The sequence below is a fragment of the Cygnus olor genome, chromosome Z (assembly GCF_009769625.2).
Source record: "Cygnus olor isolate bCygOlo1 chromosome Z, bCygOlo1.pri.v2, whole genome shotgun sequence".
In the NCBI taxonomy this organism is placed as follows: Eukaryota; Metazoa; Chordata; class Aves; order Anseriformes; family Anatidae; genus Cygnus; species Cygnus olor.
Window position 1 is genome coordinate 44,512,141 of NC_049198.1, and position 15,319 is coordinate 44,527,459.

The 15,319-nt window shown below is 40.1% G+C and overlaps 1 protein-coding gene across 1 annotated transcript; it reads right to left on the reverse strand.

Annotated features, from left to right (window-relative positions):
• Positions 1 to 1,566: 1,566 nt before the first annotated feature.
• On the reverse strand, positions 1,567 to 5,559 carry LOC121061941 (cryptic protein-like). The gene is made up of 6 exons (XM_040541414.1): positions 5,250 to 5,559; positions 4,664 to 4,713; positions 4,375 to 4,551; positions 3,341 to 3,455; positions 3,135 to 3,244; positions 1,567 to 2,032 (listed from the first exon to the last, which is right to left on the reverse strand). The coding sequence occupies exons 1-6, from the start codon at positions 5,270 to 5,272 to the stop codon at positions 1,908 to 1,910; spliced, it is 600 nt and encodes a 199-aa protein (XP_040397348.1). The 5' UTR covers positions 5,273 to 5,559; the 3' UTR covers positions 1,567 to 1,907.
• Between the last annotated feature and the right edge of the window lie 9,760 nt (positions 5,560 to 15,319).

The window sequence follows — 15,319 nt, forward strand, 5'->3', positions numbered from 1 at the left end:
TTGTGGACTGGTTTTGGTACAGGAGGAAAATGTTTAGATAGGCGTTTCAATTGCTCTAATACTTCAAGTCATACTGATCCAATAATGTATAGCTCCATCAGGGTGAGTCTGCAGGCACATGGGCTGATCTAATAAGGAGTTATTCCAGATCAGCTTTTCCTGATTAAATTTGCTGTGGATGTTGTTGCAACAGAAATAACTCTTCTGCTATAAACCCAGCATTAGGCCATTCTTTCCTTTCACTAATTGCAATTTCTTATGGCTCTTTATGTTTTCTGTAGGAATAAAAAATTAAGTATTGCTTCAGATATATTTTTACTGTGTACTTTCCACATATCTTTCTGCTTTCCCTCAAAAAGTAAAACATATTTAAAATACATTACTAGCTGCATCGCTTCCCAGATATGCTTTATGGCAAGCCAAGATGTTTTCACAGTGGCATCTCTACAATTTCAGCATCTGACAAATAAAGGCATAACCATTTTCCTCTAAGCTGTTCTCTTTGATATTTAGTTGTCCTAAGATGGTCTTTTCTTTTCAAAGTCTGTGTAAACACAGATTTATGGGTATAGCCGAGTTTGTGATAAGTAATAGGAGAAAAGAACCACTTCTGGTCTAGTGTATCTTATATAAAGGGCAAGAAACCTTACTCCTCAACTCCAGGGTGTGGAAAGGAGAAGTCTGAATATTTGTAGCATGTGCCATGCACACACTTTTACACAATGGTTCCTATAAAAGTCAACATGTTACTTAACTGCCACAGATTCAAAGGCAGCCACCTTATTAAGTCATTTGTTGGTAATGAATCTTTTTCTGCTTAGTAACTACATTGTTGTCTTTGTTGCAATTATGAAATGCTAAGAATTACATATATTTAACTTTTGAGAGTCATTAAGGACCCCTTAGTTATTTTATAAATAAACGATATTTTTAGAGCCAGCAAAATTATAAATCTGATGGTTTCTATGTAGTAGCTTAACTTTCAGAGAATGATGATACATTTTAGGTTGCTCTCTGCAATTTAAAAACAAAAACTGGTTCTGATGTCTTATAAACTTACATTAGAAATGAGGGTATACATTCCAAACATTTTTTAATTATTTATTTTACAGCTTAGAAATGCTCATGTTTAAATGTTATATAAATCCAGATATCCTATACAAAAAGTTTAAGGAGGTTCTTCCTCACTGTCCTTTTAAAAACAAAAGAACTCATATTTCCAAGATGCAAAACAAAAGAAACCTCCAAAAGACAAATATCAGCTATGAGTTCTTAAGAAACACAGGTTTCCTGCCTAAGATTATATAAAGCTAAGATTTAACTATAATAAATAACAATGAAAACTGAAAGATATATCTAACTTTTAGTTTGTTCATATATTAGGGCTTGAAATTTACCCTTAAAATCCTCCTTATTGTTTCAAACTTCAGACTGTTCATCCTACCCTGCCCTTTTCTTACCATTTTGTTACTGGATACAATACAGTAAAAAATGGTAGTTGGAATTTTCTCATTTAAATAAAGCCAAATACAAAAGCTCTTCAGAAATGAAAATGGCTTTATTTGTTAAAGTAGTTGTACTGTGTACACAGGAAATTACTATAACTTACAATACTTATGGCATAGAGCATTTGGTTTTTCTTCTTCCACTGGAAGAGCAATATTTTAGAACTAAAGACTTGATGGAATCAGACATTGGTAGTAGAAATAAAATAATTATATAATAAATACTTCACATTTATATAATCTGCATTTATAATAAATCTAAAATTTTAACATTAACTAACACCTCTTAAAAATATACATAGAAGTGTATTCTGCAGTAACACAGAAGAAAGAAGTTGTATGACTCATGATGAGGGAGGGCTACATGAATCCTAAGATATTTATATTTCCCTTTGTCCAGTTTCACAACTGCCAGCAGCAAAACTCCAGGAGTAAGGTGAGGAGGCAAGTGAGTGTAAACATTGTTTGTTGTAATCTTAGGCCATTAGAATATAGTCTGGTAATTTCCTCCTCTTCTCTTTTCAGTTCTACAAAAGTATCAAGAAAATAAAATGGTTAAAGAGAAAAAAGATTTTCATCAGTTTGAAACTTCTCAGACATCTCACAGGTATTTAAGTTAAAGATATCAGCTGTTAAAACCAATCAAAGGAGCTATTCCCAAGAGAGAGATTGTGAATAGATGTCCCATCAATGATCGTTTGGGGAGCAACTGATAGCACTTATCAGCTCTTGCAGGCATTAATCTCAGAATAATCAAAAGTAAATACCAAGCAAAAGCAAGAGCAAGATCTTCACAAGAGGTATGCACTCAAGTCTGCATGTAGCCTTTTAACCCCTTCCTTTAACAGGAAGGGGCTCCTCCACTTATTAGCAGGAAGGCTTAACATCATGCATGTGAAAGCCATCGAGTCCCTGCTCTGAGGATGAGCAACCGATTCTATAGTGCCACCTTTACTGCCTTTGTTAAGCAGAGCTTGAGAGTAGGAAGGCAAGTAGTAAGACTGCCCTTACTGAGCATGGCCAGGCCTGCTAGGTCTTTTGCTTCTGTAATAGAAAACCATCTAAGTTGAACACTCAAGGGAAGAACGTTTAACTCTTCAGAAGAGTTTAACTGGCATTAGTTAGTTGCCGCAATTAATTGGTCACTAGAGAACACTTCAAGGCAAAGGTGGTTTCTGTAGTATAATACTGGTTTCTACTCTTACCACACCACAGTTTACATTTATGTTTTCTCTTGATTCTGATCTTAAAAAAAAAATCAAACCTTTTCTTTTATGCTTTTGTGTAGTTTTGTAGTACAATTTGTCCTTGTTAAATGGGAAGTCATAAACATATGCAGATTTTGCAAATCATGAAAAATAATCATCCTTGCAATTTTTCAGGGAAAATGGGGGGAAGTAGTTCCCTTCTGCACAGGACTATAAAGATCTCAAAGTACTTTAGGTAATATACTATTATAAGCAACAGCAACATTGTTTACTGTCTCACTAATACATCCTCTGAAGCAAAGCAGGCCCGAGGAGAAATTTAACAGGAGCACATACAGCATCCTCCAGGTAGCTCAGCCTTGCAGAATGCAATTCTGTTTCCCATTGGGCAAAAAAAGCTTGATTTAACACCAATCCTTACCGCAGTTTTCATGCATTATTTCAGAGAGACAGTTCAGAGTACCATAGCCACACCGACACAGCCAACAACCCTTCAGCACCCAGGCACCATGGGCAACGCTGCCGCAGTTGCTGTCAAGGACAAGAGAGACATTTGGTATGCCACTGTGATCCCACCACAAGAAGTAACCAAACAGAGTATCTCTCCAGTTTTGGTCTAGTTTTTACCTTTGCCTTTCATCGTGTTCACAGTATCGGCCAGTGAAATGCTTTAGACAGGCACAGAAAGCCCCAAGGATACAGGTCCCTCCATTTAGGCAGCAGTTTCTGTTCAGTTTTTTACCTGTGAGATCGAATTACAGAATTTACAAAACGAGACGACATTACTGAGTCTACCGAGCATTCAGGGTGCTCTGAACCTCCCCTTTTTCTCACTTGTTCTCCCAGGTCTCTCCAGTTTCCAAAGGATCTTAAGGATATCTAGTTTTATTGTCTCTAGAGACAATAAAATTAGCTGCCTGTTAGGAATGTTTGTTCAGTTAAGCCGAGTTTGTTTGGTTAGGGATTAGAAGCAAACTACCAGGGATTACAGGATGTTCAAGAAGCAAAGCCTGACATGTCTACCAGAAGCAGCATATATTCAAGTGAAATATTTCACTTTGATGGATGCAGGTTTCATTCACACGAGGAAACAAGACAATTACTGGGAAGTGTTGCTAATTTTTGAAGAAATGAGACATTTTTAAGGGGAATCTCCACTTAATTTCGAGAGGGGAATGGAACCTTCCCTCAGGCATTTTGCAGATGCCTGGGATACACCTTCCTCTCCTCCCTCTGGTTCTTGTTTACTTTCATATAGCTCAATATATATATATATATATATATATATATAATATATATATATACATATAAATATAATTTCGCTTTTGGTCATGGCGACTTTTCCAAAATATACAGAATTTTACAAAATTTTACAAACTCTTTTGCAAGGACCAGCCACTTCATAATGCCTAGTATTCTCCTCTGTCTTGTCTTATCACCATTAAACATTTTGCAGATGAAACATCTCCAGTTTTACCTTAAAATTTTAGCACTATTTCATGACCAGCTACGGGAATAATTTAAATGAGCTGCTACAGAAAATCAATAGGCTGGATGCTTTCAGCCAACTCTGTCCTCAGGAGAACAGTAAAAGCATTATTGTGGTATAGTATCTTAAAAATCAATCTTATGACAGTGTTTAAATAAATAATGTTACCTACTCTCTGTAATCCCAGTAAAAGGTACAAATGACCTGGAATTCTGTTGCTTTCTGCTTTCATAACTCTGATTCATGTCACTGAGAGCATTTATAATAGTCCCTTCATTCTTAGGCTGTAGCTTTTGTGCTGTGGCATTGAGATTTTTCACATCTTTTTCATTTTCTTCTTCTTCACGGCCTTGATAAGAAGTGCAAAAACGGAAGAAAATGATAGTTTGTAATGAAGCAATACATACTGTAAATGTACAAGAAAAACATGGCGCAGGGGGAAAACATGAAGTTACCTTTACCTTTTCCTAAGTGAAAGGCCTGCCAGACCACAGTCACAGTGAAAAGAATTCTTAAAAAAAAATAAAAATAATAAATTAGATTCATGTTAATAAGACCCAAACACCGAAAGAGATTTTGATTCGGGGGGCTGGGGGGAGGGGAGGAGAAGGAACAGGAGGGCAAGGAGGGAGGGGAAACATTTTCAAAATTTATAATCTCAGTGGTTGATAAAGCTACAAATATTTTATGCCAGCAGTAATTTTAATTAACGCATCAAAAAATCTCAAATTAAACTCGTAAATTAAAAAAAAATTAAAAAGGGGGGGTGGGGGGGGGAAGGACATACATATTGTACTTTCTTCTAGAAAGCTATAGATACAATACACTTACTGGTTAACAATCAGCCAAAAATGTCTCTTTCTGTACCGTTTCTTTACCACAGCAGAGCTATTACCACCCAGTTACAAAAACAGCAAAGGCAAGAGACAGTAGCATTCAGTTCCAGGTACGTAACGTTCCCTTCCTGATTCTCAACCACAAAAAGTACAGTTAAGAAGCAAAACATCTTTGGCTAGAGGAGGTACTTGGCAGCACAGGCAGCCTTACCTAATGCGTTTTTCCCAGTACATTTTCCTGCAGCTTGAAATGCTCTGTAGCCCTCCAGGAAAGTTTGAGCAGTGGGCAGAAGTTCAAACACACTCACTGGAAGCTGTTGCATGCAGCAGTCTTCACACCATACACGGAATCAAGAGAGAGAGAAAGCGTGATGGAGGAAACTTTTCTCTTTCTGTCCAGCTTACAGCGATGTAGAAAAGACATAGTTCCCAGTTGTACCCCTTGCTGAGCCCTCACTGAGGTCGCATGCAGGGAGTGAGCATCCCTCTGAGCTGGGACTCCTTGGCCTGCGTTTGATTTACATGCATTGCTGAAGGGTGGAGCAAACTGGGGGCAGCTACAGTTGGGGGGAGACTTAAGGGCCCATGATGAGTAAAAAGCCCGGGCCAGGAAGATCTCATCTCCAGTTTATTTTGTTAATTTAAAATAAAATAAGAATGTATGTATGCAGCACTGCATGCTGCATAGAAAAGAAAAAAACTGTTTTGCAGAACTTCAATAGGTGCATGGTAAACTTCAGAAGGTGTATAACAAAGGTTAAAAATTCTTGATTCTTGTCTATACCAGGGTTTTCTGCAGGGGGTACTAGTTTTGTGAAATTGTACCAATTAGATAGAGCCTGGATAAGAGATTTCTACCAGCTGTACTACAAAAAGCACTATAAGGTTCATGACAGAGGTCTGTCATCTCACAAGAGATGTAAACTCATAAAATAACCTTTGAAACTGTTCTATTAGTATTATTATTATTATTACAGACCCATTAGTGAGCATTCATAGTCCCTGCAATATCAGCAGACACCTACATTTTATTAATCATGTATACTGAAGTAGGCTAGGACCGGTCACAATTTTACTATGCCTCAGCAGCACAAGCAAAAAGACCTGCTGCTTTGGACAGTGGTAAAAAGGCAGCTTTGGTCAATCTTTTCTCAAATGGCTCTACCTGTACCCTGCAGTGCACACTGCTTTCACCTAAGTTGTAGGAGAAAACTGCAACAATACAGGTTCATTTTGTTTTGGAGAGCATGTGAAAGAGTGCAGCTTTCACTAAACCAGTACCAACCAACCTTGCACAGACTGCAGCTTGGCTAGCATAGCTGTGGCCACATCAGATACTTAGGTTAGATCCTCACTAAAAAATACTGGCTAAAGACATTGTCATCTCTTGCCGTTTGTAAGACCCGGTGCCTGACACTTGTCAGCTCTGTCCCATCAAAACTAATGCTGTGAACTCCCCTCACCCAATTCGGTGCAATGGCTGGCTTAATTTATGAAGAGTGATGTCCTAGTTAAGTCAAGTGGCTTAGCACAGAAGTGGATGGAGAGCGTTCTGAGAATATGTCATGTCTCCTGTGGGGACACTGACCTCCAGCAAAAGAATAGAAGTGCATGGCTGGAGTTATGAAATGTCTCTTTCTGCAGGGAATGCTTGCCATTCGGAAGGGAATGCTCTGCTGAGCTACGTCAGTGTTACGCTGGTTATGGCATTCACAGTGCTGGTACAACTATTGACCCTGATTGATCTAACCTCAACCATTCTCTTGTAGATGTAGGCTAACTCCTAGGTACTTGCCTAAAAGCTATCTCGTGTTTTCAAATACTGTTGTGAGCACAGATGCTGTTCTGAATTAAGACTGTAAGATGTTTTACAATAAAAGGAAGAGATATCGTTTTTGCACATATTCACAAAAAGTGTATGCCTGGAGATTATCTGCGTATGAAAATGCTTCTCTATGACAAATACTTCCAACTCAAACAACTCGTTTTAATTTTAGTTCAAGTCTTTATTTGCTCTACTTGTATAATAGTGTTAATGTTTTGAGTTCAAACCAAACAGCTGTAGTTACATTACATTTGTTTACTGCTCTTTGTTATTATATTATGAACAACATACTCATTTTCATCTGTGTCTAACTGGGTCACTTTAAGTTACAATATCAGATGTTAAAGTGCAGTCATTTAGAATGGTTTGCTGGTTTTCCCCTCCCCATACATTGATGGCATTAAAAATAAACAGAGATAAGTAAACACAAGAACATCACACTTACTGTTTGTTTGTTTGTTTGTTTTAGTAAAAGCAGTATCAATATAGTTCTTCTGGAGAGCTTTTCTAGGTATCAGACTCCCAGCACTACACAGGAGGCAACTTTCAAAATGGGGGTGCTGGTAAAGAAATATTGATCAATTTTCACACCTTGTGCCATTTGTTTAAGATCAGAAGTCAGCCCTGTAAGTGCAAGAGCTAACAACCTGGGGAACTGTAAAGCAGTTGGCAAACACTTCTCACTGTGATACCTTGCTCATTGCTTCCTTCTCCCTGAAGTCTCACTGAAAAGGCACATGTAGGAATGGGGACAACGTAAATTACTCAGATGCCACTGTTGCCCTGGCTGTTCTATGGAGGTGAGATTGGTGTGACATGGCAGAAAAGCGCTGCTGTTTGTTGTTGACAGAATCTGCCAGAAAGTCATTGCTTCTGCACAGGGATTTGAGAGGAACTGCAGGATAGATGCATCCCCTTTATCAGCTTCAAGCAAGATAACAGTGGAGCCAACCTAAGAGCTGGTCCTGGGCATTACAGTCAAGCTCTGTGTACATAAGAGGTGATTAACTATTAGCTAGGTGCTTTCAGTGCTGTTCGTTCCTACAGTACGTCAAGTGATCTGTGTGGATTTAAAGTTCACATAACCCCTCTTGTGCTCATCCAGGGAATTGTATGTCTGTAGTCTACATAACTGATTTCGAATGTGTGCGTGGACTCCACTGAAAGATGAAGTACTATCCTTCCTTCCTTCCTTCCTTCCTTCCTTTCTTCCTTCCTTCCTTCCTTCCTTCCTTCCTTCCTTCCTTCCTTCCTTCCTTCCTTCCTTCCTTCTTTCTTTTTCTTTCTTTCCTCTCTTTCTCTTTCTTTCTTTTCTTTTTTCTTTTTTCTTTTCTTTTCTTTCTTTTCTTTTCTTTTCTTTTCTTTTCTTTTCTTTTCTTTTCTTTTCTTTTCTTTTCTTTTCTTTTCTTTTCTTTTCTTTTCTTTTCTTTTTTCTTTTCTTTTCTTTTCTTTTTTCTTTTTTCTTTTTTCTTTTTTCTTTTTTCTTTTTCTTTTTTTTTTCATTTCTTTTCTTTTCCTTCCTTTTCTTTTCCTTCCTTTTCCTTCCTTCCTTCCTTCCTCCCTTCCTCCCTTCCTTCCTTCCTCCCTTCCCTCCTTCCCTCCTTTCCTCCTTCTCTCCCTCCTTCCTTCCTTCCTTCCTTCCTTCCTTCCTTCCTTCCTTCCTTCCTTCCTTCCTTCCTTCCTTTCCTCTTAGTGTGTCATACCAAAGATATGACACTCAGTATTTCTGAGAGCTTGAGGATCAACAGATGCCTGAGGACTAGATGTAGCTTTAGTAAAAAAAAAAAAAAAAAAAGAAAAGTAGGAGGGATGAGGAAAATGGTGGTGTCCTTGGCTTCCTGGGTGTTGTGCTGAAAAGCCTGCTCAGGGGCATGCAAAATTCAATGATGGCCAGTGCATCCAAAGCATCTGCTGATTAGAAAGATTTAATTTCCCAAATTCCAGCTTGGGGCTAGGACCAGATCTCTAACCAGATTGGGCAATGTTGAATCAGTTACATAGAATATTATGGAAAGTAGTGTAAAGCAATTATCCCCCCAGACATTTACTGAAATATTGGGAATAGAGACATTTTTGAAGTAAAGCTGGCAGCCTGGGTGGGAGACTTACAGTTCCCTGAGAAAGGGGCAGAGCTCTTGCCGTCTAGCCTTGGAGCTCTCAGAGTGTGCTTAACTCATTACGTGGTGAGAAAGGCTGGCTGTAAAACCTAATAGTAACCAGACTGAGATTTGTATTTTTATTTGTTTATTTTTTGTTGGCTACCACTGCTGTTAGAACTTCTGATAGCTACCCAGGAGCTGTTGATTTCTAAAAGCTCTGTAAAACTTAACAGAGTTTGACTGAATAATCTTTATGGTTTCTCAGAACTTTCTCAACACAGGCTGGTCAGACCAGGTCTTATTACTCTAAGAGATTTTCTGTGGGATCATGTAGGGGTTGCTGTACTTGCCTCTGCTTTGTGCATGTAGAAAATGGAGATCTTTGGAAGAGGAGCTTGCACTCATTCTAATAAGTAGCATAAATGCCCAGAGAAGCATTTTTTCTACTCAAGGTCAAGAATGGCTTACATTGACTTAGTCTGAATCTGCCAATAATTAATGTGAAGAAGTAAGAATTGGGAAAATAAAAGTCCACACAGTGACCGGCACCAGGTTAACTAATGCCACAGGGCCATGATCAACCAAAGCAGAATAAATGGTTGCTGTTACTAAAAGAATGGATCCCCCGTCTTACACCATGGGCTATTTCTTCATACTGCCCCTCTCCCACTGCCATTACTGTTTGTGCAGCCATGAGTGAGCTGGAACATGGAGTTTATCTGACTAAAAACTCAGCTGGAAAAAAAAAAAAGAAAAAAACAACATGAAGAAGAAGAAATGGTTAGTTTTCATCTGGATCAGTTCTCTGATGTGGTTTACCACATGAAATCTAGCACTGGCAGAAGCAGGAGGCAGGAATAAACAGCCACGGCCAGCTGAGGGGCAGCCCCTTTCAGAAGCAGAACTAATTTATACCAGATTAAAATGACTGTGGAGTTCGTAAATAGATTTCAGTTCATAAATTTAAACTGGTGTTCCCCTCCTTAGGAAATAAGCCATGACCAATATATCCACATGGTAATAATACCACCTTCTGTGTTCTTGTCCTATTAGCACTGACTAATACAGAGAAATACAGCAGTCATTCTGCATCTCTCTGAAAGCATATGGATAAAGGTTGGTACAAACAAGATGGGAGTGATCTTATCAAATAAGAAACAGCTATAACACTCCTTTGGAGCAGAAATCTTGTGTAGATGCAGTACAAAGATGTAATACCCTAGAATGCTCTGTCACAGCCTGACATACATTTACGGCTGTTACCAACCTTATAATGGAGTGTCCTGCAGATTTCCATTCTAATCAGTCTAGTGGTTAGTCATTAAACTGCATGAAAAAAATCAATCTACAAATGAAAGTGTTTTGTAATGAAAATACTTGTATTTTATGTCTTCTGTGTAGAAAAAATGACAAATTATTTTTCTCCTGGTACACAGGGGAAGCAATAAGAAGATCCTGGTCATCTTCTTCTGAGGGAAAAGTTCTTTGACTAATGAATCAACACCAACATCAAAAGACTACAAGACTGATACTTCTTTTCTTTTCAAGGAAAAAAAATAAAGTCTTTTGTTGAAAAAAAAAAAAAGAAAAAAGAAAAAACTAAGTAAAAGGAAGTTTTACACAATCATTTAATTTGAAAAGAAAAGGTGATGTTTTTGACTAACTCAGGCTCTGCATAGAGACAGAATGTATTTAAGTAGAGTAAGTAGTGCTAAACTGTACCACAATTTTGGCTGAATGCACATCTACTCCAGACAGTATCAGGTTTGTACCCCTGTCTCACCAACCATTCAGGAAGCTGTGTGAATATTTCAGGTTTAAGAATGGGCTCTTTTTAGTTGTATAAACCCTAGTAAGACTTTGTATAAATCCTACTGAGACTTGTGTCAGTAGGATATATACAACTAAGGGGCCATTTGGGGACATTGTACTTACACAGCCATGCATTCAAGCTATATCTTTCTTGCAAAATTGCATTAGGCATCTATCCAAAAATCTATCTTTTTCATAAACAAAAAGCAATTGTTTAAGTTTGATGGCATATTTTGACCTGGCTTAGCAGTTTGGTGCTTTCAGCTGAAACCAAAGTGAAATTTTCACTCAGTTGGGTGATCCACATCAGAAGGAAAGAGAGAAGCAATTCAAAAGTTGAATAGTTGGCAAGTGTTTCCCCTCTTTTTCATTCAGAAGTATTGTAGTGTAGTTTAGTCTCTTTTTAATGGTGCTGCACTAGAATATGACCCCAGAAAACCTTCTTGGTTTATAGGGCATGCTACAAACTAGGCATTTAATAGTGGTTTTGAAGAAGTCCCAAACCAAGTGGTGACTGCTAATTCAGGGATGGGGCATATATCCCAGATGTCTGCAAGTTGAAACCCTTTCATAGATCTGGCCTTGACCATCCAAAGATTCTAGTCTTTCTTTAAGATGAATTTACATTCAAGTTAAAGCAGAGCCAAAGTCAGATAACTAATTCACAAGTCAAGCATGTGCTGAAATTTCATAGAATCATAGAATGGCTCAGGTTGGAATAGACATTAAAGAGAATCTGACTCCAATCCCACTGCCGCAGACAGGGATGCCACCCACTAGATCAGGTTGGCCATCCAGACTGGCCTTAAATGCCTCCAGGGATGGGGCATCCACAACTTCTCTTGGCAACCTGTTCCAGTGCCTCACTAGCCTCACAGTGAAGAATTTCCTCCTGATGTGTACTCTAAATCAATCTTCTTTTAGTTTAAGACCATTCCCCCTCTTCCTATCATTATCTACCCGAGTAAAGAGTCCTTCTCCATCTTTTTTATAAGATTCCTTTAAGTAATGAAAGGTTGCAATGAGGTCTCCCTGGACCCTTCTCTTCTCCAGGCTGAACATCCCCAGCTGTCTTGGCCTTTCTTCATAGGAGAGGTGCTCCAGTCCTCTAATCATCTTTGTAGCCCTCCTCTGGACTTGCTCTAACAGGTCCACATCTTTCTTGGCTGGGGGACCCAAACCTGGATGCAGTACTCCAGGTGGGGCCTCACAAGGGCAGAGTAGAGTGGGACAATCACCTCCCTTGACCTGCTGGTCACACCTCTTTTGATGGAGCCCAGGATGCTGTTGGCCTTCTGGGGTGCAATCGCGTGCTGCTGGACCATGTTGAGCCTTTCGTCCACCAGAATGACATCTCTACCTTCTTTGGTATCAATTGCACCACTCAGCTTAGTGTCATCTGCAAACTTGCTGAGGGTGCACTCAATCCCATCATCTATGTCATTGATGAAGATATTGAAAACACTGGTGCCAAGGCAGAACCCTGAGGGACACCACTTATCACCAGCCTCCCCCTGGACACAGAACCACTGATCACTACTCTCTGGGTGCGGCCATTGAGCCAATTCCTTATTCACTGGATGGTACACCTTTCAAATCCATATCTTTCCAATTCAGAGATTAGGATGTCATGTGGGACCATGTCAAAGGCCTTCCAGAAGTCCAAATAGATGACATTGGTTGGTCTTCCCTTGTCGACTGATGCAGTTACTCCATCGTAGAAGGCCTCCAGTTCTGTCAGACATGATTTACCATTGGTGAAGCCATGTTGGCTGTCTCGGATCACCTCTTTGTCCTGCATGTGCCTTAACATTGCCTCCAGGAGGATTCATTCCATGATCTTGCCAGGCACAGAGGTGAGGCTCACCGGTCTGTAGTTCCCCAGGTCTTCCTTTCTACCCTGTTTAAAAATGGGAGTGATGTTTCCTTTTTTTCAGTCACCAGGGACTCTACCTGGCTGCCACGATTTTTCAAATATGATGAAGGGTATCTTGGTGACTACGCCAGCCAACTCTCTCAGGACCCTAGGATGCATGTCATCAGGCCCCATAGACATGTAGTTGTTAAGTTGCATCATGAGGTCCCAAACTTGCTCTTTGCATACAGTGGGAGGGACCCTGTTCCCACAGTCCCCATCTAGAGGTTTGGGGACATGACAGATGTGGGAAGCCTCACCACTAGTGAAGGCCAAGGCAAAGAATTTGTTCAGTACCTCAGTTTTGTGCCTTCTCCACATCTGTTGTTACCAGTTCTCTGTCTACATTTGTCAGAGGTGTTACACTCTCCTTAGTCTTTCTTTTGTGGCTGATGTACCTGTAGAACCCCTTCTTGTTATTCTTTGCATCACTCACCAAGTTTAGTTCTGTCAGTGCCTTGGCTTTCCCGATCCCATCCCTGCACATTTGGACAGCATTTCTGTACTCTTCCCAGGGCACATGGCCCTGTTTCCACCGTCTGTGTGTTTCCTTCTTTTGCCTAAGTTTGCCGCAGGTCCTTATTCAGCCTTGCTGGTTTCCTACCTTCCCTGCTTGATTTATTACATATGGGAATAGAGAACTCTTGCTCTTCAAGGAAAATATCCTTAAAGTGTTGCCAGCTCTGATTTGATCCTCTGTCCTAAGGAGAGTGTCCCATGGGATCTTATTCACCAGTTCTCTGAGCAGCTGTAATTTGGCTCTTCTGAAGTTCAGGGTCCTGACTTTGCTCTTAGCCAGGCCCATATCCCTTGAGATTACAAACTCAAGCAGGGTGTGGTCAGTGCAGGCTTCCTCCAGTTTTAACTTCTTTAACGAGCTCTTTTGCATTGGTGAGCACTGGGTCCAGTAACGCTTCTCCTCTGGTTAGTTTGTCTAATACCTGGAAGAGAAAGTTGTTCTCAATGGACTCCAGGAGTCTCCTGGATTGCTTACTTTCCACCATGTGGCTTTCCCAGCAAACACCCAGGTGGTTGAAATCCAGGAGTATGAGAGCCTGTGAACGTGATGCTTCTTGTAATTGGAGCAAGAAGGCCTCATCAACAGAATCCTCTTGATCAGGCAGCCTGTAGTAGGCCCCAGCCACAAGATGTTCTTTGTTGGTCTGGTCCTTAATTTTCACCCACCAGCTCTCAACCAGCCCTTGGCTGTTTCTTAGAGGCAACTCTACTCAGTCTATCAATTTCTTAACACAGAGAGCAACACCCCCAACCTTCCTTCCCTGTCTGTCTCCCCTGTAAAGCTTGTAGCCCTCTATTCTAATGTTCCAGCTGTGTGATTCATCCCACCATGTTTCCAAGATAGCATAGAGATCATAGTTTTCTAATTGCACTGTGGCTTCCAACTCCTCCTGTTTGTTTCCCATGCTGCATGTACTGGTGTAGAGGCACTTCAGCTGGGGCTATGGGCTGCGTCAACTTTTTAGAGGAGTCCTTCCTAATTCCTATAGGATGATTTACAGTCGTTTCCCTGCTGATTTTTAAAGTATTGGCGTTCAGTGGTTCTTTTGTGTCACTTACAGGTATATCTGCTTCCCCTGCCATATCTAGTTTAAAGCCCTGCTAATGAATCCGGCCAGCCTGCTGCCCAAAACTCTCTCGTCCCACTTCGTCAGGTGTGCCCAATCCCATGTCAGAATGCCTGGTCTCTCAAAAGCACTCCTGATATCGGAGAACCAGAAACCCTGAACATGGCACCAGCTACAGAGACACTCACTCACCTGATCTGTATGCCGCCTCCTTCTTGGGTCCCAGTCTGCAACGGGGAGGATTGAGGAGAACACTGCTTGTGATGATCCCTTCAGCATCTTTCTGAGGGACATAAAGTCCCTTTTGACGTTTCTGAGTGTTCTTGTCACAACTTCAGTTGTCCCTACATGAAAGAGCAGGAACGGGTGGTAGTCCTCTGGCTTGACCAAGCTCAGCATCCTCTTTGTAATGTCACAAGTATAGCCCCAGGCAGGTAGCAAACCTCTATCGAGATTGTCTGGGTGGCAAATTTGCACTTGCTCTAGTAGCATTGGACCTTTTATGGAGCTGAATCCATCTGTTAACCTACAATAAACACTTTAAAATATTAATTTATTTATATATTTTTCCCTCAGGCTAGTTTTCTGTCTTATGAATTAAACCAGCTCAGCAAGAGGTCCAGCGAGTTTGAGAGCAGGTGTGTGGGGGTAGCAGGATTGTCTGGCTGGCATCCAGACATTGAAAGAAGGAATTGGACAGGACTTCTTTTCAGGTATTGTGAGCTATTAGAAAACCCTAAACCATGTCACTGTTTCAAATCCAAAGTAGTCAGCAGCTTATATATATACATATATATATATATTTACACATACATGTCTGTCACTTTGTGAAACTGGTTACATGAGATACATGTAAGAAACGGGTCTGACACTTCGTGGAAAGTTATCCTGGTAGGCACCAGAGGTGGGAAGCAAAATGAGAAATCCAATGGCTGTTTTAATCTATGATAATAATAATTAAATGTTAGAAGCAATTAAAATAGAAGAAAAATGGTATATAATACTTTTAACTGCTGTCAGCATTCCAGGTCTTCCTTTTGTCTC

Excerpts from the sequence above, each read along its gene's own strand:
- LOC121061941 (XM_040541414.1), bottom strand. The coding sequence starts at position 5,272 with ATGTACTGGGAAAAACGCATTAG. Across the intron at positions 3,456-4,374 it reads TTTTACTGGGATTACAGAGA|GTAAAAAACTGAACAGAAAC; the intron begins GTAGGTAACATT and ends TCGATCTCACAG. Across the intron at positions 2,033-3,134 it reads AATAATGCATGAAAACTGCG|AACTGAAAAGAGAAGAGGAG; the intron begins GTAAGGATTGGT and ends ATACTTTTGTAG.